Source organism: Triticum urartu, chromosome 6A (assembly GCF_056163025.1).
Source record: "Triticum urartu cultivar PI428250 chromosome 6A, HENAU_Tu73, whole genome shotgun sequence".
NCBI classification, from domain to species: domain Eukaryota; kingdom Viridiplantae; phylum Streptophyta; class Magnoliopsida; order Poales; family Poaceae; genus Triticum; species Triticum urartu.
This window is the reverse complement of record NC_141878.1, coordinates 371,574,089-371,601,606: the sequence shown is the minus strand read 5'-3', so window position 1 is coordinate 371,601,606 and position 27,518 is coordinate 371,574,089. Positions and strand designations below refer to the sequence as shown.

Genomic DNA, 27,518 nt, shown 5'->3' with positions numbered 1-27,518 from the left:
GTTTAATTTTCAATTGTGCACCTAAAATGGATAGAAAACCAATTTAATGTGTAAAATGTTCAAACGAACCCTAAATAATTCCAATTCTTTTACGACACACATATAGTTGCATGTTCACAGCAGATAAAAGGTCTAGCAATTGAAACACCATCCATTTCTGACCCCATTATGTAATTCAAATCAAGATGAAAAATCAAGTAGATCCCACATAGTTTATTATCACCAACTGTGTGAGATGCAACACAAAATATCCTGGAGCACCGTCGGTGTACAGTACGCCTATGGCTTACGCGGGAAGGTGCATCGCTACAGTCCACAGCCGGCATCTCAAGCACACTAGCTCGCTCCCCAAATATCATTACATTGTTCCATCGCCGCCGGTGAAAGATGGGCACGTGGACCCGCGTCGTGAGGGCAACTTCGGTGTCCCACTCCGGCGAGAGCACGGCCGCAGCCGCCATGCGTGTGCTAACATGGTGCATGAGCGCGGCAGCAATCTGCGATCGGGTGGCCATGGCAGCCCAAATGGCCGCTGTTGCTTCTCAGGTGGCGGCAGCAACATATGCCTCGGGGATAGGAACTAGCGAGAGCGGCACAGCAGCTGCCCGTTCCGCAGCGGCGGCCTTAGCCCTGATGGAGGCCGCCCACGACCATGTCGAGGCCGCCCACGCCCAGCTCGTGGCGGTCACCGCACAAATCGAACGAAACTTCTTCGACAATGGTCGGCAACTCACGACCGAAGAGTTGGTAATCGCCGAGAGTGTTCAACGAGCCGTCCATTCCTCCGCCTTCATACCTTGCGGCGATGGAGCCCGTCCAAGCCCAGATCGCGGCTGCCCACGCCCAGCTCGTGGTGGCCTTTTCCAAAGAGATGGCGGACGCGGATGGCGAGATGCTTGCCGAGTATGGTGCGATGGATGCCATGGAGCCCCTTCCCCACAAGACTATCGGGCGCGAGCTGGACATGGAGGCGGCGGAGATCAACAGCACCAGCCATAGTAGTACTCTTTGTTTTGTTTAATTAAGAGCGTTGGTCTTTAAGTTGATAGAGTAATGTTTAGGTCAGCTAGCTCTGTTTAATTGCTGAACTTGCTCGATTAAGAAGTGTGGGTGTGTTGTAGTCTCCTTTGTGTACCCAAATTATGCAATGACATGGATGACCATTGTAACCAGGGAAATTCGAACCAAATTTTTTGATGTTCAAACTCATCACACACGGGTTAAGCTATCTGAATCGTTTGTGATGTTCACATATCATACACAGTTCTGAATAAGGGACCGTGTCTGATGACACTTTGCGCGCCAGTTTTTTCGCTGAAGTGATTCCAAATTTTTGGCTTCTGCGGAAATATCTACCTCCCCGTCCCCTCCCCTTACCAAAAGCCACATTTCCCCTATTTTCGCCTTCCTTTCCAAGTTGAAACCTTCACTCCTTGCTTGCAGCGCCGCCTCCTCGTCGGCGACCCTCCTTCACGCTGCTCGGCCTCGTCTATCCAGGAAGGTAATCCACACCCGACCCCCATCCTCCTCCTCCTTCCACATCCCACATGCCCCGACCGCCGGCGCGACACCTTCCAGCCAAATCACCGACCCCTCCACCAAATGAGCACCGCCCTAAGCCATGGTGCGCGTAGTATAGCCATGATCTCAAGGGGCATTTGGAAGTAGAGAAGCAAATCATGGTCGCACGCGTAGATGAGGTCGCGATGACTGCCATTCGTGTCGACCCCCAGATCTTGGAGGAGCACCTTGCCATTTGCTAGCTACGCCAGTTAAGCATGCTCGGTTTACCCGTTGCGTGTGCTGCTCCTGCCTTTCCTTCACAAATTCCAGTGAATTGTGCTATCCAATTTTACCATGCAATCTGTTGCTCTAGTGTATATGTTCTATATGTCGTGCAGTGTTTTGCTCACTTATTACCTATTTTTGTTAATTAGTTGTCGTCTTCAGTTAACTGTTTGGTTCAATTCTGCAAATGTGATGTTCAATTCTTCAGGCTGCAATTTTGTATTGTCTTCCATTTGAGAAATAAATCAAATTTATCTTTATAAAATACATGAGAAACGAATACAATTGCTATATTTTCAAGTTGTCAAGCATGCTTGGTTTGGTTATACATTGTGCAATGTGGTGCTCAGTTAACGTTTGGTTCATTTATGTTGTGGTGTTTAGTTAAGTATTTGGTTCAATTCTGCAATGTGATGTTCAATAGTTGTGGGTGCATTCTGTTATTGTATACCATGTGAGGAATAAATTGAATTTGACTATAGTAAATACATGAGAAACAAATACAATTGCTATATTTCCAAGTTCTTAAGCATGCTTGGTTTGGTTAACTGTCTGATCTTTTATTAGGAGTATGTTATATTGTGCAATGTGATGCTCAGTTAATGTTTGGTTCATTTGTTGTGGTGTTTAGTTAACTGCTTGGTTCAATTCTGCAATGTGATGTCCAATTGACGTGGGTAGAATTTTGTATTGTTGTGCATGTGAGGAATAAATCAAATTTGGCTACACTTAATACATGAGAAACATATACAAGTGATATATTTCCTAGTTTTTAATCATGCTTGGTTTGGATAAATGGGTTTTCCATGTGGCTTGAATTAATCTGATGAATCTGCAATGTGCTTATTTTTCATCAACATATTTTACTGATAGCATGCGAACCCTTACTTAACCTGATGACTAACTACCTTATATGTGTTGTAGTGAAACAATGGGAAGCCCTGAGGTTTACAATCGAGGTTAGCATGTGCATGGTCCGTTGTCTAATAGCACATTATTGCGCAATTGCAGGAACCATTCTAATATTTAGGTTTTTAACATTTGGTCTTGCACATGTAGGTCCTGCTGTCACAGGTTTTGACCCACTAATATATACTCTAGCAATTTTTGGCCTTTTCTAGTCGATCCCCTAAACTTAACGTTGTAAGCTTCAATTTGATCAAGTTCAAAGCAGGTTCAACCAAAAGTAGCATGCATTCAAACATAAATATATATATAGTTTTGCATAACCGAACATAAAACATAAATTTAAATTAATCTAAACTACTTTCGATCGAAGTAGAGGTCAAGCCAATCCTTCCTCATCATGTACGGTGTGCCGCGAGCTGGGTCCGAGCCAGTGCCGTCGTCATGGTCGTTGGGGAAGGCACTCCTCCACTCGTCGACGTCGATCTCCTCGTCCTCAGGGCCCACCTCGATGCCCTCCGCACCGTCGTCGCCGCTGCTTTCGACCTCGTCACCGGAGGAGAGAGTGATAACCTCCTTGCCCTCCGCCCCGGCAAAGATCGCCCGCTCCGCCTCCATGAGCTCCAAGTGCTGCCGGCAGAGCTCTTGCATGTAGGCCTCGTCGGCGGCCTCAGCCTCAAGGCGCTCCCACGCCTCGCGGTCCTCCCGCGCCATAGCCGAGCTCATCACCCTGGCTCCGGCGGAACGAGGTTGACCGGATGTGTGCCGAAGGGGAAATTGAGCCTAGCCGCCGTGCCATGGTAGCGGACCTGCCAGCGGTCGTACTCCATGGCTGCGAGCTCGGCCGTGTGGAAGCTACCGAGTCACCGGCGGGTGTGGGTCTCCCGATCTGCAATCTCAGTGACCCACATCCCCCACCGCCACTGTCGTACCCTGAGGTAGGGCCTCGTCGGCTGCCGGGTCCGAGGGGGCACGGGGAAGTCCTCGAACCGGCGTAGGGGCACGGCGGCGGGCGGATCGGGGGACCAGCGACGGCGGATTGAGCTTGTGGAGGACGACGGGGACACCTCGGCGGCCACCTGGCCGGCGTTGGGCGAAAAGGCCACGATAAACCTCTTTTTGGCCATTGGCTCCTTGAGCTCCCCGGCACACAGGCAGAGGTTGAGGATGGAGGCACCGGCGATGGTGGCGACCTACCAATGGTTTTGAGGGTTGTGTGTGTCTGTGTGATCGGAGGTTTTGGGGAGTGTGTGGTGTGTGTGTGGAGGGGGGGCGGGGGCAAGGTGGTGTTTGAGGAAATACTGCGGCAACTGAAAATTTTACTAGACGGGAGTAACAAGGCAGGGCTACTGAAAATTTGGATCAAGGGCGAGTAGATATTTTTGAGATTGCAAGGGATGCGGAGACGGGAGTAAAATGTCGGGGATACTGAAAATTTGAATCAAGGGACTGAAGCGGAGCGGGAGTAACAGACAACGCACACGGTCCGCACATACTAATCGTGTTCTATCAAACATTAAAACCTTCTAGGCGGTAGATATTTTCGAGATTAGGAGGGCAGTAATATTTTCAAGATTGCGGGGGATGCAGAGGCGGGAGTATTTGGGGAGCGAGCTAGTGTGCTTGACATGCCGGATGTGGATTGTAGTCGACACACCTTCTCGCGTAAGCCACGGGCATACTATACACTGTCGGTGCTCCAGGATATTTTGTACTACATCTCACATGGTTGGCAATAATAAACTGTGTGGGATCTACTTGATTTTTCATCTTGATTTGAATTACATAATGGGGTCACAGCGGCAATGGAGGGTGTTTGAATTGCTAGACCTTTTATTTGCAGTGAACACGTAACAACATGTGTGTCGTAAAAGAATTGGAATTATTCAGGGTTCATTTGGACATTTTAGGCGCACAATTCAAAGTTAAACTACATGCACATGCTCCGGTGCATATAAATTGGTTGAAAAGTCAAATCTATGTCCTTGGGTGCATGCTTAGGTCCCACGCAAGAAATGGGAATGAATTTCAAACAACAGGGCACTGTTGATTGTCGGCAAAACGTTGAGATACCTGGTTTTAAATTCTAGTAAATCCAGAACTTGTCTGAAATTCACGAAACTTGGCATGGCATCATGGAGCGGCATCAACATGCCATGGTAAACAATTTGTCCCATTTGGGGCAGGTTTGGGTATAAGCTTCTCACAAACCAGAGCTTCTCACAACAAGCCTGATGGTTTTGGTACGGAACGTGCCACCTTTGGGGACGAAACGATATCTGTTGCCTCTTATTGCTTTCAAAAAATTTCTAGTGTCAACATAGAACAACATGAGTGTTGTGTTAAGTTTTAGAAATTCTCGTGGTTCGTTTGGACATTTTTATACATTAACTGGGTTTTCTAGGCATTTTATGTGCATAATTCAAATTTGAAATACATGCACATGCTCCAGTGCATATAAATTGGTTGAAAAATCAAATATGTGTCCTTGGGTGCATGCTTAGGTCCCATACAAGAAATGGGAATGAATTTCAAATAGCAGTGCACTGTTGATTGCCGGCAAAACATTGAGATACCTGATTTTTAAATTCTAGTAAATCCAGAACTCGTCTGAAATTCATGAAACTTGGCATGGTCTCACGGAGCGGCATCAACATGCCATGGTAAAATATTTGTCCCATTTGGGGCAGGTTTGGGTATAAGCTTCTCACAAACCAGAGCTTCTCACAACAAGCCTGATGGTTTCGGTACGGAACATACCACCTTTGGGGATGAAACGATATTTGTTGCCTCTTATTGCTTTCACAAATTTTCTAGTGCCAACATAGAACAACAGGAGTGTTGTGTTAAGTTTTGGAATTTTTCGTGGTTCATTTGGACATTTTTATACATTAACTGGGTTTTCTAGGCATTTTATGTGCATAATTCAAATTTAAAATACATGCACATTCTCCAGTGCATATAAATTGGTTAAAAAATCAAATATGTGTCCTTGGGTGCATGCTTAGGTCCCATGCAAGAAATGAGAATGAATTTCAAACACCAGGGCACTGTTGATTGCAAGCAAAACATTGAGATACCTGGTTTTTAAATTCTACTCCCTCCGTTCCGAATTACTTGTCTTGGATTTGTCTAGATACAGAGGTATCTAGCACTAAAACGAGTCTAGATACATCTGTATCTAGACAAATCCAAGACAAGTAATTTGGAACGAAGGGAGTAGTAAATCCAGAACTCGTCTGAAATTCATGAAACTTGGCATGGTATCATGGAGCGGCATCAACATGTCATGGTAAAAAATTTGTCCCATTTGGGGCAAGTTCGGGTATAAGCTTCTCACAAACCAGAGCTTCTCACAACAAGCCTAATGGTTTCGGTACGGAACGTGCCACCTTTGGGGACGAAACAATATACGTTGCCTCTTATTGCTTTCAAAAAATTTCTAGTGCCAACATAGAACAACAGGAGTGTTGTGTTAAGTGTTGGAATTTTCGGGGTTCGTTTGGACATTTTTATACATTAAATGGGTTTTCTAGGCATTTTATGTGCATAGTTCAAATTTGAAATACATGCACATGCTCCAGTGCATATAAATTGGTTGAAAAATCAAATATGTGTCCTTGGGTGCATGCTTAGGTCCCATGCAAGAAATGGGAATGAATTTCAAACACCAGGGCGCTGTTGATTGCCGACAAAACATTGAGATACATGGTTTTTAAATTCTAGGAAATCCAACACTCGTTTGAAATTCATGAAACTTGGCATGCTATCATGGAGCGGCATCAACATGCCATGGAAAAAATTTGTCCCATTTGGGGCAGGTTTGGGTATAAGCTTCTCACAAACCAGGGCTTCTCACAACAAACCTGATGGTTTCAGTAAGGAACATGCCAACTTTGGGGACGAAATGATATTCGTTGCCTCTTATTGCTTTCAAAACAATTCCAGTGCCAACATAGACCAACAGGAGTGTTGTGTTAAGTTTTGGAATTTTTCGGGGTTCGTCTGGACATTTTTATTAACTAGGTTTTTTAGGCATTTTATGTGCATAATTCAAATTTGAAATACATGCAGATGCTCCAGTGCATATAAATTGGTTGAAAAATCAAATATGTGTCCTTGGGTGCATGCTTAGGTCCCATGCCAGAAATGGGAATGAATTTCAAACACCAGGGCACTGTTGATTGCCGGCAAAACGTTGAGATACATGGTTTTTAAATTATAGTAAATCCAAAACTCGGCTGAAATTCATAAACTTGGCATGCTATCATGCAACGGCATAGACATGCCATGGTAAAAAATTTGTCCGAGGGCAGGTTTGGGTATAAGCTTCTCACAAACTAGAGCTTCTCACAACAAGCCTGATGGTTTCAGTACGGAACGTGCCACCTTTGAGGACGAAACGATATTCATTGCCTCTTATTGCTTTCAAAAAATTTCTAGTGCCAACATAGAACAACAGGAGTGTTGTGTTAGTTTTGGAATTTTTCGAGGTTCGTTTGGACATTTTTATACAATAGCTGGGCTTTTCTAGGCATTTTATGTGCATAATTAAAATTTCAAATACATGCACATGCTCGAGTGCATATAAATTGGTTGAAAAAACAAATTTTTGTCCTTGGGTGCATGCATAGGTCCCATGCAAGAAATGGGAATGAATTCGAAACACCAGGGCACTGTTGATTGCCGACAAAATGTTGAGATACGTGGTTTTTAAATTCTATGAAATCCAAAACTCGTCTAAAATTAATGAAACTTGGCATGCTATCATGGAGCAGCATCAACATGTCATGGTAAAAAAATTGTCCCATTTTTGGCAGGTTTGGGTATAAGCTTCTCACAAACCAGAGCTTCTCACAACAAGTCTGATGGTTTCGGTACGGAATGTGCCACCTTTGGGGACGAAACGATATTTTTTGCCTCTTATTGCTTTCGAAAAATTTCTAGTGTCAACATAGAACAACATGTGTGTTGTGTTAAGTTTTGGAATTTTTTGTGGTTCCTTTGGACATTTTTATACATTAACTGGGTTTTCTAGGCATTTTATGTGCATAATTCAAATTTGAAATACATGCACATGCTCCAGTGCATATAAATTGGTTGAAAAATTAAATATGTGTCCTTGGGTGCATACTTAGGTCCCATGCAAGAAATGGGAATGAATTTCAAACACCAGGGTACTGTTGATTGCTGGCAAAACGTTGAGATACCTGGTTTTTAAATTATAGTAAATCCAAAACTCGTCTGAAATTCATGAAACTTGGCATGCTATCATGGAGCGGCATCAACATGCCGTGGTAAAAAAATTGTCCCATTTGGGGCAGGTTTGGGTATAAGCTTCTCACAAACCAGAGCTTCTCACAACAAGCCTGATGGTTTCGGTACGGAACGTGCCACCTTTGGGGACGAAACGATATCCGTTGCCTCATATTGCTTTCAAAAAGTTTCTAGTGCCAACATAGAACAAACAAGAGTGTTGTGTTAAGTTTTGGAATTTTTCGGGGTTCGTTTGGACATTTTTATACATTAACTGGGTTTTCTAGGCATTTTATGTGCATAATTCAAATTTGAAATACATGCACATGCTCCAGTGCATATAAATTGGTTAAAAAATCAAATCTATGTCCTTGGGTGCATGCTTAGGTCCCATGCAAGAAATGGGAATGAATTTAAAACACCAGGGCACTGTTGATTGCCGGCAAAACATTGAGATACCTTTTTAAAATTCTAGTAAATCCAAAACTCATCTGAAATTCATGAAACTTGGCATGCTATCATGGAATGGCACCCGACATGTTGTGGTATTTTTCGTGTCCATTTTGAGAGAAGGCGCACTCGAATAAGAGCCAACAAAGGCATTTTGAAAAATAGCTGCCACTTTAATATCTCAAACGTTTGTATAATTCAAACCGTGTGCGTTCTATTAACCATTCATGCGACCCCACGTGTCTTGGTTTTAATGGCTATAGGAGGTGCCGTGCGGACAGCTGCTTGACTGAACGAGAGGCGTGCGAGTGCAGTCCGGTGCGCAGTCTCATCGGGAAGCGTGCAAGCTGTTCAACGCAGGATCTATGCATCTCTTCAATGCAAGCGGTTCAGATTCTGGTATGCAAATTAAAGCCATACTTCGGCGCTAAGCCAAGAGACACTGCGATTTGTTAAAATATGCAGCAGAAAATCAATAGCACTATCTATTTTTTGCAACTAAAATTCAGTAATTAAGCATAGATTTCATTCATAGAGATTAAGCAGACGTTCTCATCGGGAAGCGAGACAGCCTTGGACCGTCGCCCACCTCGCTCCCACTGGTTTGTATTATGGCGCGACCGAGCGGCCTCACCCCTCATCCTCGCCACACACACAATCCTCTCTCTCCGCCCACATCCTCGACGCTGCTCTGAGTCCTCAAAGTCGTCAGTGTATGAGGATGCCGCCGAAGCGCCCCATCGGATGGAGTGGCGACGCCGGGGCTGCTGAAGCACCAGAGCACGACGTGAATATGGAGATAGAGGTTTCCGTTGCCGCCGACAAGGTGGAGAATGAGGTTGCCAACAAGCTGAGATGGGTCGAGAAAGAACCGCCAGCGACTCTAGCAGGCCTAGACTTCATCAACAACCTCCCCGATGATATGTTGATAGTCATCATATCCCTCCTCCCAATCAAATATCGGGCGAGGAAAGCCGCCCTTTCCCGGCGGTGGCGCCCCCTATGGCTCCTCACCCCTGTCGACCTCCTCGACGCCACGAGTTCTGCCATGGCTATCACCAAAGCTTGGATGCGTTCCCCCAGATCCTCGGCAGTCACCATGGCCCAATCAAAGGTCTTATCACGGGCAAGTTCTGTTCCAATGGCAAGGACCGAGCCAAGCTTGACGAGTGGTTCTGATCCCCCGCCATAGATCAGCTCGAGAAGCTCAGTTTTAATGATGGGCATATGCACTTGCTGCCAATGTCCGTGCTCCGCTTCGCGCCCACGATGCGCCTCGCCAAGTTCATGAACTACCATTTCCCTCCCCCCTTAATGACACACCCGCTCTTTTTCTACCACGACTGAAGCACCTCGATCTCGTCGTCGTCTGCATCCCAAAGGATGACATGGAGCGCCTGCTCCGCGGCTGTACTGCACTCGAGTTCCTTCGTCTTCAGGCGATGAATTGGTCGAGTACCTTGCACATCACCTCCAAGACTCTCCGGACTATTTATGTGTGTTGCTGGTGCTGCAACGAGAGATTACAAAAGGTAGACCATGGTATGGTTATTGAGGACACACCTTCACTTGAGAGATTGCGTGTAGTTGATCAACAAGGTCCAACAAGAATCGATGCCATTTCTGCGCCGAAATTGACAGTGGTGGGCTACTCGTCTGTCAAGTACTACTACTTTCAGGTACAACAGTCGCCTTATACCTCTCCTTCTTGATATCAACATTATTTATAGTTTTGAAGATGTATGTTCATCTGTCATCCAGCAAAGCTTCACCCAGATTCTGGGCACAGTGAAGGTCTTGGCACTAGAATCTATCGGCCCCAACCTGGACCAAGTTGTCAGTTGCCTGAGATGCTTTCCGTGCCTGAAGAAGTTGTATATCGAGGTGATGTTCCTTTCCTGTTAAATGTTAACCATAAGGGAGTTCAATTTTTTTCACCTTTTCCCAAGTTTACAATGACAATGTACTATGATTTCTGAAGGAATTTTGGAGGATTTCAGGACATACACCCCCACCCCATATTGGTTGCTTGATTCATATGGTTACAATCCATAAGCATTTCTGCTTTGGATTCATCTGTACCCGTTTTCTTAGGGATTTTTTCATCCAATCCAACCTCTTGTGAAGAAGGCTACATGTTTCTAGATTGTAATCAAATGCCCATGTTAATCATGTCAGATCGAAGATGGCACGTTGGTGCATTTTACAAATCTTGCAAACCAAATAGAACTGTGGTAGTGTTCAAAACTGCATGTAGGCACTAATACGTTCTGTTCTTTTGCAGATAATAATAGGCCCGGAGGTGGATAATGTTTATAATGACAATCACATCGAATGCCTGGATCTGCATCTCTCAAATATTACTTTGAACTCCTACCGAGGGACCTTACCAGAGACTACACTCGCCAGGTTCTTTCTTGCCAGAGCAAGGGTATTGAGGGTACTGAGGTTGGACACGCATTTAATTAGGAAAGATGAATGGTATGTTGATCAGAGCCGGCAGGTACTGCAGAATGGAAGAGGCTCCAAAAAAGCTAAACTTCGTATTGGAAGAGTATATGACGGCGTAATTGGAAGTCATTGTGTCAAACCCATACATGACTTGTCAGTAGCTGATCCCTTTGCAGAAATGACGAAGTATGCAATGTGTGAATTTGGGCACTGTAATCTTTGAATTTGAACCTTGCAATATTTATGGTATTTGTTATATTGAACCATTTCTGTTCTCTTGTCTCAACGCAAATAGTTCATCTGAGTGAACCGCATGTCGTATATCGCACACACGTTGATCTGGCTGACCGTTTCTTTTGTGTTGCCTAATCACAAACAGTTCATCTGAGTGAACCGTATGATGTACATCGCACACACCTTGATCTGGCTGACCATTTCTTTTGTGTTGCCTAATCACAAATAGTTCATCCGAGTGAACCATATGTTGTACATCACACACACCTTCATCTGACTGCCCGTTTCTTTTGTTCCTCCTCATTGCAAACAGTTAATTGAACTGAACCGTATGCCCTGCATCGCACACGCAACTAAAATTTGAACTGTGTTTGATGCATCCTCCATCGCAAACGTTTTGCACCTTTTTTGATGGTTTTTTACACCACCATTTGCGATTATTGCATCGCACACAGTTTCGTCGAAGGGTCTCTGATTGTAGTGTCGCGTTAGCAGCATCCTGCAATAGTGATACGGGCAAGTGAGACAAAAAATTGTGCCATGGTGCGACGAGAAAGTGCGGAAAGCAAGATTGTCGAACTCTTTTACATTGTCAGTCTGGAGAGCAAGAATGGGATGCCCAAACTGTGTGCTGACATAGCAGTAAAAAGCCGTCAAGGTGGAAAGTGCATCCGACTTTGGTCGCAAATGAAAAGTCCACACATAATGAGAATAGTCATCAAGGATAACTAGATAATATAAATAGCCTGAATTACTAGGAACTAGAGAGGTACACACATCACTATGAATCAACTGAAAAGGAAAGGAAGCAATGGTGGTGGAGTTATTAAACGGAAGACGAACGTGTTTGCCAACACGACAAGCATGATAGGTATGATCCTCTATCTTATTACAATTGAAACTGAAACTCCTAAGAATATGACGAAGAGTGGCGGGGTTGGGATGACCCAAATGAGCGTGCCAGAGATCAACGCCAGCGAAGAGAGCGACCGGTGTGGTGGTGGTGGAGGGTGGATGCACCGGATAGAGCTTGTTGGGGTTGTCACATCGATGAAGTACCATCCTGGTTCGAGCATTCTTGACACAAAAACGAAGCTCATCAAATTCAATAGTAACAGGTTTTTCACGAGTGAAACAACGAACAGAAATAAGATTCTTAATAAGATGACGTGACACAAATATGTTAGACAAAAATAAAGGCATGGAGTTGGAAGGAAATGAAGTGTGCCCGACATGTGTGATGGGGAGGGTGGAACCGTCACCGACAATGATGCGGTGGGCGGTGGTGAAGGGAGAGAAAGAGGCAAGATTACCAGGATGAGCGAACATGTAAGCAGTGGCCCCAGTGTCCATGTACCAATCACCGCCTCCAGTGTAGGTGTTCGGGTAGGAGCGGTGTGCAGCGCGGCGAGTAACGCCGGGTCCCAAGGCGCCGGTGGCAGCGCTGGCGGGGACGCCGTCGGGAAGCTGTAGGCACCGGAAGAGTCGGGGCCAGCGCCCGTGGGACCGGCATGGTGTATGCGTGGACAATGCCGATCCACGAGTTGTACCCGCCGGCCCATGGGGGGCGCTTGCTGCAACTGCTGCTGGTGACGAGGGGCCCCGCGGGCGCCTACAGCGGCTGCTGGCCAATGCGCCGACCACAGCGCCGGCCTCCCCAACACCGATCAGTAGGGGGCGCGGGTGGGGCGGGTGCGCATAGGGGGCGGCGGCAGGGGCAGCGGCGGCTGCTGCGGGTACGACACCAGCTGTCGTGGCTATGGAGGGGCGGCGGGTGGTGGTGAAGGGCCACCGCGAGTGGTGCCGACAGCGAGGGCGGTGTGGATGGCCCACACCTTGACCTGGTTCATCCGATGCTCGTCAAGCCGGAGGTAAGCCACGAACTTGGCGAAGGAGGGCTTGGGGATGAGGGAGAGGTTCATCATGGCATTGCCGAAATCCTCATTGAGGTCGGCGGTGAGCCTGTTGAGGAGGAGATTGTCATCGATCTTCGTGTTGATATCGCGGAGCTCGTCAGTGAGAGTCTTGACGCGGCGACAGTAGTCATCGATGGAGGGAAGTTGTCCTGGTGGCATCCAAAGAACTTTTGCTGCAAAAAATGTGACGTTGGAGACGATTGTCAGTGAAGAGTCCATTCAGCTTGGTCCAAACGGCGAGGGGGTCATCACCGTCATGCACGAACGTGTGAAACAGGTCCGGCGAGATGGTGAGGAAGAACCACCAGATGAGCGTGGCGTCGATGGTGGACCACTCATGGTGCGTGGGCACGAGGCTGGAGTCGACGGGGCCGTCCACGTGGTCGAGGAGGTTGTACTCCCGGAACACGAGGGAGAAATATGCCTGCCACGGGTAGTAGGGGGAGTCTATCTGAGTAAGACGAACTGGAACTGCTACCTCTTGAGCTTGCGTTGGTTTTTCCCTTGAAGAGGAAAGGATGATGCAACAAAGTAGAGTAAGTATTTCCCTCAGCTTTTGAGAACCAAGGTATCAATCCAGTAGGAGACAACGCGCAAGCCACCGAATACCTGCACAAACAAACACCAACTTGCACCCAACACGATAAAGGGGTTGTTAATCCCGGTTATTTGCAACGTGAGATCTGATAGAGATGGATAAACGGTAAAGTGATATTTTTGGTATTTTTGGTTTATGGAACAAAAAGTGAAAGACTGCAAATAAAGTAAATTCAAAACTAAAATTGTAGATCGGAAACTTATATGATGGAAAATAGACCCGGGGGGCATAGGTTTCACTAGAGGCTTCTCTCAAGATAGAAATTATTACAGTGGGTGAACAAATTACTACCGAGCAATTGATAGAAAAGCGCAAAGTTATGACGATATCTAAGGCAATGATCATGAATATAGGCATCACGTCTGTGTCAAGTAGACCGAAATGATTCTGCATCTATTACTATTACTCCACACATCGACCGCTATCCAGCATGCATCTAGAGTACTAAGTTCATAAGAACAGAGTAATGCCTTAAGAAAGATGACATGATGTAGAGGAATTAACTCAAGCATTATGATGAAAACCCCATCTTTTTATCCTCGATGGCAACATAACTATACGTGTGGTTTCCCCTTCTATCACTAGGATCAAGCACTGCAAGATTGAACCCAAAGCTAAGCACTTCTCCCATTGCAAGAAAAACCAATCTAGTTGGCCAAACCAAATCGATAGTTCGAAGAGACTTGCAAAGATATCAAATCATGCATAAAAGAATTCAGAGGAGATTCAAATCATATTCATAGATAAGCTGATCATAAATCCACAATTCATCGGATCTCGGCAGACACACCGCAAAAGAGTATTACATCAAATAGATCTCCAAGAACATCGAGGAGAACTTTGTAGGTCACCGAGGGGCCCACAAGGTCGGGGCGCGCCCTCCACCCTTGTGGCCGCCTTGTGGCTCTTCTGACTTGCACTCCAAGTCTCCTGGGTGTCTTCTGGTCCAAGAAAAATCATCGCGAAAGTTTTATTCCGTTTGGTATTCCTTTTCTGTGAAACTCTAAAATAAGGAAAAAAACAAAAACTGACACTAGGCTCTAGGTTAATATGTTAGTCCCAAAAGTCATATAAAATAGCATATTAATGCATATAAAACATCTAATACATATAACATAATAGCATGGAACAATAAAAAATTATAGATACATTGGAGACGTATCAGGAACCCGCTCGTAGATGTTGAGGTTGCGGATGTCGGCGGCATCGGGAGGGTTGGCATCGGCAAATGGGTTGGAGGGGTTGGAGCTGGATGATGTGACGGAAGACATGGCGGCTAGCGCTAGGGTTAGGATTAGCGGCGGCGGCGGCTTGTGGTGGGGGATGAGGCGTGGCGGCAGCTAGGAGATGCGGTGGCGTCGAGGTGGGTGGTGGTGGCGGCGCTAGGGAATGGGAGGCGGCGGCTGCAGGTGTACGCGGTGGCCGAGGAGAGTGCAGCGGCAACAGGAGGTAGAGCAGCGACAGGGGAGGGAGGGTGTAGCGGCGGCGGTGGCTTGGGCAGCGACGGCGCAGGGAGGATGGCGCGGTAGCGGCGGAGGGAGCGGAAGCTAGGGTTGAAACCCGTAAACTGATACTGTAATGCCCCGGACACACCCGCCGGTGGTCGTTACTCCTGGCGGGATCTAGACTGGCCCCACAGATCAATACTAGTCTTTTCTACGCACTTTGTCCTCACTCGTGCGCACCCGAGAGCAACTTCCCGGTCGGTCACCCATCCTGAAACTACTCCATGCTTAGCTTTGGATTTATGTCTGAATGGGCTTCCGGAAAATAAGGAATTCCTTATTGATATGAGTAGTCTATCATCCCTAATAAGCCAGGCTATCGCATACACCCCCACTCAGAGGAACCGACGTCCTCGTCGGGTCACAGGAACGTTTCCTCTTGGCACATACGTCTGTGCATCCAGTCCGGTACATGTGCCATGTCGTGTACCATGACGGGTCACAAACGTCATGAACAACATGACCGCGCACCTGTCCGCAAATATCCATGTAACCGCGAGGGTCGGCTCTGATACCAACTTGTAACGCTCCGGACACACCCACCGGTGGTCGTTACTTCTGACGGGATCTAGACTGGCCCCACAGATCAATACTAGTATTTTCTATGCACTTTGTCCTCATTCGTGCGCACCCGGGAGCAACTTCCCGGTCGGTCACCCATCCTAAAACTACTACAAGCTGAGCACGCTTAACTTTGGAGTTCTATCCGAATGGGCTCCCGGAAAAAAAGGAATTATTTATTGATATGAGTAGTCCATCATTCCTAATAAACCAGGCTATCACAGATACCATGTATGATGATGGAATTGCACAATGTATTGCTCAGGTGCAATCACACGTATATTTGCTGTACAACGATGGACCACGACCTCGACTATACAAGGAAACTAGAAGGTGGGCCCAATACACAGTATACACATAACACATATATTTGTAACATCCCAAATTTTCAATTTGGAATGTTATACATAGATCATTCTTGCATATCATATTTTATTGCATTTCGTCTCGCGATCCTCGAAATCCTAAGCAACTCAAGGACCCTCGAAGAGAGTTGGGGATTTCCCCGGTTTTCAAATTTGATTTTTATCAAATTTTGAAACGAGGATTTTGGTTTTAATTATTTTTCTCTCTGAAAATATTTCATATTAAAATATATGAGAGGAGATAATATGACTTCTCCAAAATAAATGAAATATTGGAGGAAAAATATTAAAATCAATATTTGTTTTATTTTGGATTTTATTTGCAATTTTGGTTGCATTAGAAAAATTGCACGTTTTCAAAATTGCATTTTAGGGCCAAGAAAATGTTCATCTCGTTCTAAATATTTTATTTAGACGGAGAAAGTTTGTTTTGGCATTTTTAGAATTTTTATTTTATTTTCTAGGATTTTTTTCGGCGGAATTAATTTAAAAAAACGCCAGGGCTAACTGGGCCGAAGCCCAGCCGCCGGCCCACCTCCCCGCGCCGCCGTCTCCTAGCGGGAGACCGCCGCCGCCGCTTGAACCGGAGTCCGGCTCGGACTCTGCTTCCCCGCGCCGTGCCCCCTCCTCCAAGCCGAGCCCCCTCCTTAAAAGTCGTCGCCCCGCCACCCCTTGGAGCCCCCACCACCCCGCCGCCGCGAGCCGCCGACCCCGCCGCTGCAAGCCGCCGTCGCCCGCTGCCGCGCCGCCCCGACGCCCTTTGCCCGCTGCCGCGCCGCCCCTCACCGGAGCCACCGCCGCCGACCTTTGCCCGCGCCGCTGCCGCCACACGCTGCCCCGCCGCTCGCCGGAGCCACCGCCGTGCTGAACCTCGCCGGAGGTATAGCGCCGTTCGTTTTTTTAGAAAACCGGTTCGGTTTTTGTTAGAAAACCCTAGCTTGTTTTTTTCGGTTCGCCGCTTTTTCCCGGTTTTTCTTTTTAGCGGACGTTCGTCTGGATGTTTGTTTTAACGAACGGTTTTTGCTCGTTAGTTACAGATAACGAACGCTCGTTGTTAGCCTGATTGTCAGTTTTCTTTTATCGGATTATTCCACGATTATTTCTGATCGCGATTTCTGATCTGAATTTCGTTCTAGTTTATCTTTTCGCTCGTTAGTCGGAATCAGGCGATTCAAGCGCCTAGATCTTCGTCTCGAGACCCTCTTTCCGTTTAACCAACTTGCACAAGTTTTTGCTACTATAAAATTTGACCTAGGTCCAGATTAGTAAACGAATCTTGTTTCTTTCGCCGTTTGAGTTTCGTTGCTCCGTTCGATTTGATTCTTTTTGCAAACCGGAGTTCTTAAGTTGAACTTTCTGGTTAGATCTTCTTATTTGAGATTTACCCGTGTTTCTTAGCTTGATTGCTTATGTAAGCTATTGTTTGTTTGCGATAGAATTCCCGGAGTGCGAAGCGTGTTATTTGGAGTCTCTAGGTTACGCGGATCGTCAGCAAGGCAAATAACACTTTGATCATACCCCTTTATCACCCAGTTTTTATGCATTAGTACCAATCCTCAAATATTGCATGGTTAGGATGTCATTAACATGTGGGTTGGGAACTAGTTGATGAGGTAGAACATATTACCCTGTTACATTCAAACCCTTGGGAGTTACTTCTACCCATTGCTTATATTGCTATGCTATGCTCGTAGACGAGGTTTGGTGAGTGAAATCCATGACAAATGTGAGATTGATAATTAATGGTTCAACTTAAGGTGGCAACTTAAATACACATCTGGGTGGATTGAGGCACCTGGAGTACCCAGTGTTGCCTGTATTTTTGGAAATCCTAGAGTACCTGTGTGATCTTCCTATGGACCGCCACCCAGACTCAAAGGGAACTGAGATGATTCATGCTAGAAACTTCTGTATGCAGCCACAAACTATTATGGGCTCTAGCATAGTTGAGTAAGTTACGTGAAGTTCTTAAAGAGATGGATCAGCAGGTAGTGCGATTGTAGGTTTGGTATGGTCTGCCCGGAGTAGAGAGTTAATGTTTCTGAAAAACTGTGTCTCGGTCATCCATTTCTCAAACATCCTGTAATGCGAGAAAACCAACGGAGATCGGGTCTTGTGGGGAAAAGTGCGCGAACCTCTGCAGAGTGTATAAACTAATCATGGTTAGTCGTGTCCCCGGTTATGGACAATCTTGAGTATCTAGTACTTGGAGTATCTTAAGTATCTCATCACTCTAAATTAATATTGTTAGGTTGATAATCTTATATTTACTAATTGAAGCATCAACCGAGGCTCCACGTTAATCCTCAATAACGAAGAACTTTGTCCATCCGATCTCCATACTAAGAATTTGTAGCCGTAGATGTGATAAATCACAGAGTCCTCACCAATTGTCCCACCTGCACTTGCTTTTTACACACAAAAAAACTGTTTCACGTGATGGTTTGGTTAAAAGAAAAAAACTTATAGCTGTATATGGGATAAATCACATAGTCCTCACCAATTGTCCCATGTGCACTTCCTTTTCAGAAAAAAATGGTTTCACGTGATGGTTTGGTCAAAAGACAAAATGATAGCTGTATATGGGATAAATCACAGAGTCCTCACCAATTGTTCCACGTGCCCTTCCTTTTAAGAAAAAAATCTGTTTCACGTGATGGTTTGGTGAAAAGAAAAACTATTCCACCTCCCCCGATCCTTCCCTGTCGAGGAACCAAGGCGTCCTCCACCATCCGCTAGGCCTGCTTCTCCTCCCCCACGATCCGATGTTCCTGCTCCTGTCCCTCCTCAAGTCTTCACATGTATCATCTAAAACCAATCCAAGCAGCCTCTCAGGATCGCGTTCCTATGCAACCTTCGAATCCACCCTGCCGCAGACATGATGCAATCAATATTTCATGAGGAGGCTTTTCCAATCTCAGCGCGCATGCCCCGAGCAACTAACGATGTTCGATGTGGTGGAGAAGGCGGTGCAAAGGCAGTTTGTTTCAGATCTGGGAGCCTTCATTGTTGGTGAAGCTGGAAATAATCAACCGCTGCAAGTATGCAAGGAAAAAGGATGGAGTAGGTTTTCAATTTTCAATTTTTTATGTTGTCCATCATGCAATTTGAGACTTGGTCTCCAATCAGCAAGTACATCCTATTTGTTTTGTGGGATTTTGGTGAAGTGTGTCATTTGGTTTTAGGCCTGTTCGCGATAGGTATTTGTAAGATTGGGAAGATCTGTAATTTATGTGCCATCCGATTAAGAGATTCAGTACACCAAATATTGGGACGTACTTGCGCACAAAGTCGATCACCTCCTCTAATTCTGTTGGGAAGTGGATAGGTCGTTTTAGCATTGCATGATTTGTCCAGTCTACTATTGTTTCATATAAATAAAAACTCCATGTTTGTTTTCATGAATCTGTTCTTTCAATTATGCTCAACCTATTGTCCAATAGGATTTGCTTATCTTAGAAGCACAAACTACACTCTGCTTTGAAGTTCTGATGCAAGTTTTTGATAGTGCTATTTGCAGAATGGAACGTATATGCATAAAAGAGGCCAAGAGGTCAAGAAGGTATCGCCGTTAAAGTATTTGTTGGAAGTAACACCAAAATAATTATGCTCAAGTAAACCTCTTGGTAAAGACTAGCAGCAAAGCTGTTCACCTCCTCGACACTCCTCAAATTCATTGTCGGACACTCCTACGCCCATCAGCAGGAAAAAGTAGCTATACACTTATAATACTCTGTTTGAGATAAATTTTACTCATATATTTTGTTACCCGTCCCTGATTGTTCATGTTATGCCCACAACTTTAAATCTATAGTTCTCCCATTAATTCTATACTTCAGCAGCAAATGGCACCAATGCATGTTGCGGGCAATTAGGAACAAGTGGTATGGCTAATACTTAATCAGTTGTTTAATTATTTGTTTCACCTTTTCCAGGTTTCATATAGGAAAATAGACTAATGTTTTCTCTTATTTCTTGCAGTTGCTTAATTACGTATCCAGTTTCCAGTCCATGAACTTCTTTGAAATAAGTTGCCAGTCTATGTAGATTAGTATTTGATGAGTTACTAAGAAATTTTTAGGTATTTCTATATGTTCAGTTATACTCTCATATGCGATATAGACCTGAATTGACCGAAAACTCAGATAGCTTTTTTTCTTATAAATGTGAGTATTATAAAGAAACAGTCACCAGCTAGCTGATTCAAAGAACATTATAGATTTAGATAATTTAACTGACATGGAATTCAGTCAAATATAGTGTCGCTGTCTAATATCATTTGTTCTATAATATCTATAATGTTTGAGGCATCTAGAGTTCGTGGTTCATTTTTCTTGCTCTTCTAGAATAGATTTACTCTCAAAGGATGGTTCTCACGCCCCGACCCTCCTAGCGACATAAAGTTGTCGTCTCCAGCCCATCACTCAATGGAACTTTGATGGGCAACCCTCGGCTTTGTAAAGAGCACATCTTTTCACCAACCATTTATACATAGAAATGCTGGACAATCACAAGATTTGCATCGTGTGTATGAGCATATCTGTTTCACGTGAATCCACCTCTTTATTCTCTATACATTCATTCACATATTAGATGACAAATCGTTTAGATTATCACAGTGTATATAGGTGTGCATATCAAGTTTCTGCAGAAAAACTTCTCTCTGGTAAGAAAGTTTCTATAGCTTTTAGTCCATGTTTAGTTAAATCATCAGAATATCTGCTGAATATATATGTTCATTCGTGCAGTATACCCTATTATTTTTTTCTTATACAGAAACAAATTACTTCCATATATTTTGATGCTTCCCATACTGAACACAATTCCTGACCCTTGAACGACAGTTTTTATTCCTTATCTCCATCTCACAGATCTACCTTCTATCTACATATCTATCTGTTCCTTCTACTTCTAAGACAGATATAATATTTGTAGTTCAAATGGTGAAATCTACATAAGTTTTATGATTATGTTCTGTTAAATTATGTGCCCTTTGCTAGAAAGAGCGAGAGCTCAAGACTACTGTGGAGCAGATTGTACATGTAAGCCGATAGGTAATGATGTAAATTCAGTTGGCCACCAATAGATTATTCCTCACTGACATATACGTGTCATTTAATCTTAACTAACTATAAGCTACTATTTTCTGTAGATTGGAGTGCCTGATCGAACCCAAAAAAGGAGTTCGCAATTATGCAGTAACTTTCTAACTGATATCTCCTATTGGCTGTTTCTTTTGATTTTTTCATTTTCGTGCATCCGTTTTAGGTGGAAACTTATTGGCATGGCGGGTCAACGGACACAACAACGACACTACCATATGACAAACAAGAATGCATCGGTGTTGAGAATGGTCATAATCCTCATGTTGGGAAGCCAACATGGAGACTGCTACACATGTTCCTCCATTCCTCGGGAGCAATAAAGAAAATATGGCAGACATGACTTCTACTATATCACCCAGACTTAGTGTACACACATGAATATAGTTATAGATCACAATCACCTATTGTGCATGTCCCAATGTTTTGTAGGGCCCGATTAGCGTTTCATGTTTGTTAGTCACTCTAAAATGTTGGACTTAGATCTGTAAAAAAACATGTTTGACTTAGGTGAAGCTTCATTGAACCTATCATTCTCTTTGACATTTAATTCACATCACACTTTAAGTTCTGATCCAGGATTCATCTCAGTTGAATACAATGGTAAAGCTCATATGTCTCGAGTACCCCATGTCTAAATTCATGTAGAATAATTCACAATGTTACGGCCTGACACAAACCGGATAACTTGGAAATAAGAGAAAAACATGGTTGTCATATCATATGTTGTGTTCCTATAGATCTCAACATACAAGAATTATTATTAGCTTACAATAGTTTATAGGACACAATTTAGGATAGGTTATGAAAGAAGGAGGTATGCAATATATCGTTCCAATATTTAATTCCTAAGGTAACAATGATTATGATTCAAAGGTATAGCTTATAAATGAATCCAATTTACATATATTCATTTGGCATTCATGCTTTATTGTTTTAAGTTGGCTTATTGATCATGTTGATAATAGAAATTAAGTTCTTAAAAATAAATTTAAGAATGTAGAAGCAAATTTGGTTGAGCGGGTTTGGATGAAAGTACTATATTGCAAATAACATTAGTGACAACCAGTATATTATGAATTCAGAGAAAATACTAGCCCGTGCTACTACACGGGTTGATGACTAGTTACCTTAATTGGGATTGAGTTGGAGGAACCTTCTCAATGATGTTTCAACTACCATCATAGTTAAATAAAATCTATTCCTTTGTTGTAGGAAAAAATTGGCTTTTCGCAAAAACTATAACCATAGAGCTTTCCACCAGCCAAATATGCATGTAGTGATAGCATTATTCTGTTCTTGCTTTACTGTGTTATTTTGCCAGCATATTCCATGTGCTGGCCCGTTTCGGGCTGCAACGTATTATGTTGCAGACTTTTCAGACAAGGAGTAAGGTTCGTTAGGTCGTTGCCGTGCAGCTCAGCTATGTCGTTGGAGTTGATGGACTCACTTTATCTTCCAAGCCTTCCGTTGTTATTGTATTAGATGGCCTTAAGCCATATTTATTGTAATAAGTTCTCTTTGGAGACATTCGATGTAATAAGTGCGTGATTGCTACTCTGTTATAAATCCTCGAGTATTGTGTGTGTCAGCATTACCGATTCAGGGATGACACTGAAGCACAGAGACTTGACCGTTTGAGGTCGGGTCGCTACAAGATGGTATCAGAGCACACGCTAAGTGTTGGACACGACCACTAAGCTAAAAGTTATAGATCACTATTCTCTTCTCATTTCTGACTCCTCTCCATTTTCTACTCTTTAGGATGGTGGATGCAAGAAACAAGTTTGCACAACCGGATGAAGAAGCACCTTTTGGACGACACTTAAAGGAAGTCACTAGGTACCTGAACATAGGAATACCAAGCTTCACCGGGACCTACAACGCCAATTTACCAGAAGAGGAGCGATGGATAATTCAAGTTCAAGTTCCAGGAAGGACCTTCACGTCAGTCACTAAACCCATAGAGTTTTCCTTCGATGCACCAACCTGGAGTTTAGGAAAGAGTATGGCAGCTCACATCACCATGGGACGCATTGGAAAAGTTTATCACAAGGAGCTTAAAGACACTATCTACCAAATCTGTGGGCACCGAGATGAGCAATGGGAGATGATCAACATCAGGAAAGATAGATCAATTGCAGCTTTCATCCAGGAACTAAACCAGCACATTCGACGCCAGGAGAACCAGATGTGTGCAGGCATGATAGATCTGAAGAAGGTAATGACTAGGATTGCGGAACTGGAGGAAGAACTCAAGTCTACACGTGAAGATTATGAGGAGGAAATCGTCATACTAGTGGAAAAGAATGACGACCTGATTAAGAAGACCGGAATATTCATGGGAGACCCCACACCAGTAGAAGAAGACGAAGAATCCAAGGAGATTTGCCCGGAAGACTACATCATCATCGACAACACCGACTCCGATCTTAGCGATGATGACTATGAAGACGAAGCTGGAGCAGATATCATGGAGTCTACAAGTGAGGAATATTTTTAGTAGACCACCACATCAGTAATAGTATTCCACCATGTAAATAGAGTAGTCCGAGCACTTTTGCGATAGTTAGACCGATTGTATGACTTGATTGATTGATTGAGTGAAATGTTTGTGTTTGTCTCATGTGCATATGGGTAGTGCTTTCTCATTAGACCTCATTCTATTCTAATCTCTCCCCTCTAAACCCATCAGATGCCTCCGCGACGTGACCCCGGATTTGCTTTCCCACCGGAGCTCACTCAGTTGATCCAGCAGCAGAATACCTTGATGCAGTTGTTAGTTCAGAACCAAGGCAACAACAACAACAACAACAATCTGCCACCACCAGTTGTTAACTTAGCCCGTTTTCTAAGGTTGCAGCCGCCGGTGTTTTCTAGTAGCACCGAGCCTATAGTAGCAAATGAATGGCTCTGCAGGATTGGAAGGGAGTTAACCATTGCAGGATGCACTGATGCTGAGAAGGTGCGTTTTGCCGCACATCAGTTGGATGGACCAGCAACATCATGGTGGGAGAATTACACTGTCACCTACCCCATAGCCACGGTGACATGGGACCAATTTCAGCAAGCCTTCCGTACAGCCCATGTCTCAACTGGAGCCATGAATTTGAAGAAGCGTGAGTTTCGCAACTTACGCCAGGGGAACCGTACTGTGGCTCAGTACGCGGATGAGTTTAGCAAGTTATCTTGATATGCACCTGATGATGTGGCCACAGATGCCGCAAAGCAGGAGAAGTTTATGGAAGGGTTGAATGATGAGAGTAATAAAATTTCTATGCTTGTAGATTATGAAAATAATGCTTTATGTGATAGTTATATTGTTGAATTCATTCATGATGCTACTAAAAATTATTATGAGGGAGGAACATATGCTTGTAGGAATTGCAATAATATCAAGTTCCCTTTCTATGCGCTTAAAATCTCGAAGTCATGCTTGTTTTGCTTTCCTATGCTAGTTGATTATTGTTTCCATAAATTGTTTGCTCACAAAATCCCTATGCATAGGAAGTGGGTTAGACTTAAATGTATTAGCAATATTCTTCATGATGCTCTTTTTATGTTTTAATTCTTATCCTTTATGTGAGCATCATTGAATCATCATGCCTAGCCAGGGGCGTTAAACGATAGCGCTTGTTGGGAGGCAACCCAACTTTATTCTTGTTCTTTACTTTTTTCTCTTGTTTAGTAATAAATAATTCATCTAGACTATGTTTAGATGTAGTTTTATGCTTTTAGTTAGTGTTTGTGCCAAGTAGAACCTTTGGAAAGACTTGGGGAAAGTCTTGTTGATCATGCTATAAAAAACAGAAACTTTAGGGATAACGAGAATTGCTGCCATTTTTATTTGGAGAGTCCTATTTAGTTAATTCTTTTTGCAGATGATTAATAGATAAATTCCTCAGGTCCAGCAATTTATTTGAGAATTTTATGAGTTTCATAGTATACGTTTGATCCAGATTACTACAGACTGTTTTGTTTTTGACAGATTCTGTTTTTCGTGTGTTGTTTACTTATTTTGATGAATCTATGGCTAGTAAAAGAGTTTATAAACTATAGAAAAGTTGGAATAAAGTAGGTTTAACACCAATATAAATAAAGAATGAGTTCATTACAGTATCTTGAAGTAGTGTTTTGTTTTCTTTCGCTAACGGAGCTTACGAGTTTTCTGTTAAGTTTTGTGTTGTGAAGTTTTCAAGTTTTGGGTAAGGATTCGATGGACTATGGAATAAGGAGTGGCAAGAGCCTAAGCTTGGGGATTCTCAAGGCACCCCAAGGTAATATTAAAGGACAACCAAGAGCCTAAGCTTGGGGATGCCCCGGAAGGCATCCCCTCTTTCGTCTTCGTTCATCGGTAACTTTACTTGGAGCTATATTTTTATTCGCCACATGATATGTGTTTTGCTTGGAGCGTCATTTTATTTTATTTTGTTTTGCTTGCTGTTTAAATAAAGTATCAAGGTCTGAAATTATTAAATGTGAGAGTCTTCACATAGTTGCATATTTGTTCGACTACTTATTGATCTTCACTTATATCTTTCGGAGTAGTTTGTCATTTGCTCTAGTGCTTCACTTATATTATTTTGAGAGTCTTAAATAGTATGGTAATTTGCTTAAATAATCTTAATATGCTAGGTATCCAAGAATAGTAAAAACTTTCATATAGAGTATTGAATACTAAGAGAAGTTTGATGCTTGATGATTGTTTTGAGATATGGAGGTAATAATATCAAAGTCATGCTAGTTGAGTAGTTGTGAATTTGAGGAATACTTGTGTTGAAGTTTGCAAGTCCGGTAGCATGCACGTATGGTAAACGTTATGTAACAAATTTGAAACATGAGGTGTTATTTGATTGTCTTCCTTATGAGTGGCGGTCGGGGACGAGCGATGGTCTTTTCCTACCAATCTATCCCCCTAGGAGCATGCGCGTAGTGCCGAGGTTTTTGATGACTTGTAGATTTTTGCAATAAGTATGTGAGTTCTTTATGACTAATGTTGAGTCCATGGATTATACGCACTCTCACCCTTCCATCCTTGCTAGCCTCTTCGGTACCGTGCATTGCCCTTTCTCACATTGAGAGTTGGTGCAAACTTCGCCGGTGCATCCAAACCCCGTGATATGATATGCTCTTTCACACATAAACCTCCTTATATCTTCCTCAAAACAGCCACCATACCTACCTATTATGGCATTTTCATAGCCATTCCGAGATATATTGCCATGCAACTTTCTATCATTCCGTTCATCATGACACATTAATCATTGTCATATTGCTTAGCATGATCATGTAGTTAACATAGTATTTGTGGCAAAGCCACCATTCATAATTCTTTCATACATGTCACTCTTGGTTCATTGCATATCCTGGTACACCACCGGAGGCATTCATATAGAGTCATCTTTGTTCTAGTATCGAGTTGTAATCATTGAGTTGTAAATAAATAGAAGTGCGATGATCATCATTATTAGAGCATTGTCCCAAGTGAGGAATAAAAAAAGAAAGGCCATAAAAAAGAGAAGGCCCAAAAAAAGAGAAAGGCCAGAAAAAAGGAAAGGCCCAAAAAAATTGAGAGAAAAATAGAGAAGGGACAATGTTACTATCCTTTACCACACTTGTGCTTCAAAGTAGCACCATGATCTTCATAGTAGAGAGTCTCTCATGTTATCACTTTCATATACTAGTGGGAATTTTTCATTATAGAACTTGGCTTGTATATTCCAACAATGGGCCTCCTCAAGTGCCCTAGGTCTTCGTGAGCAAGCAAGTTGGATGCACACCCACTAGTTTCTTTTGTTGAGCTTTCATACATTTATAGCTCTAGTGCATCCGTTGCATGGCAATCCCTACTCCTTGCATTAACATCAATCGGTGGGCATCTCCATAGCCCATTGATTAGCCTCGTTGATGTGAGACTTTCTCCTTTTTTGTCTTCTCCACATAACCCCTCATTATTCTATTCCACCCATAGTGCTATGTCCATGGCTCGCGCTCATGTATTGCGTGAAAGTTTATAGGTTTGAGATTACTAAAGTATGAAACAATTGCTTGGCTTGTCATCGGGGTTGTGCATGATGAGATCATTCTTGTGTGACGAAAATGGAGCATGACTAAACTATATGATTTTGTAGGGATGAACTTTCTTTCGCCATGTTATTTTGAGAAGACATAATTGCTTAGTTAGTATGCTTGAAGTATTATCATTTTTATGCCAATATGAACTTTTGTCTTGAATTTTTCGGATCTGAATATTCATACCACAATTAAGAAGAATTACATTGAAATTATGCCAAGTAGCACTCCGCATCAAAAAAATCTGTTTTTATCATTTACCTACTCGAGGACGATCAGGAATTAAGCTTGGGGATGCTAATACGTCTCCAACA

General features: G+C 43.5%; 1 protein-coding gene and 1 long non-coding RNA gene across 3 annotated transcripts; one reads left to right on the top strand and one right to left on the bottom strand.

The window, feature by feature from the left end:
• Nucleotides 1–12,842: 12,842 nt before the first annotated feature.
• On the bottom strand, nt 12,843–14,870 carry LOC147965297 (uncharacterized). The gene is made up of 3 exons (XM_087530395.1): nt 14,769–14,870; nt 13,254–13,425; nt 12,843–13,174 (listed from the first exon to the last, which is right to left on the bottom strand). The coding sequence occupies exons 1-3, from the start codon at nt 14,868–14,870 to the stop codon at nt 12,843–12,845; spliced, it is 606 nt and encodes a 201-aa protein (XP_087386521.1).
• Nucleotides 14,871–18,660: 3,790 nt separating this feature from the next.
• LOC125508518 (uncharacterized) lies at nt 18,661–21,747 on the top strand. Of its 2 annotated transcripts, XR_015608251.1 has the most exons (3): nt 18,681–21,084; nt 21,183–21,228; nt 21,299–21,747. It is a non-coding gene; the product is annotated as an uncharacterized LOC125508518 (long non-coding RNA). The 2 variants fall into 2 exon arrangements; XR_007283575.2 differs by having other exon boundaries at nt 18,661–21,084; nt 21,183–21,747.
• Nucleotides 21,748–27,518: the final 5,771 nt, after the last annotated feature.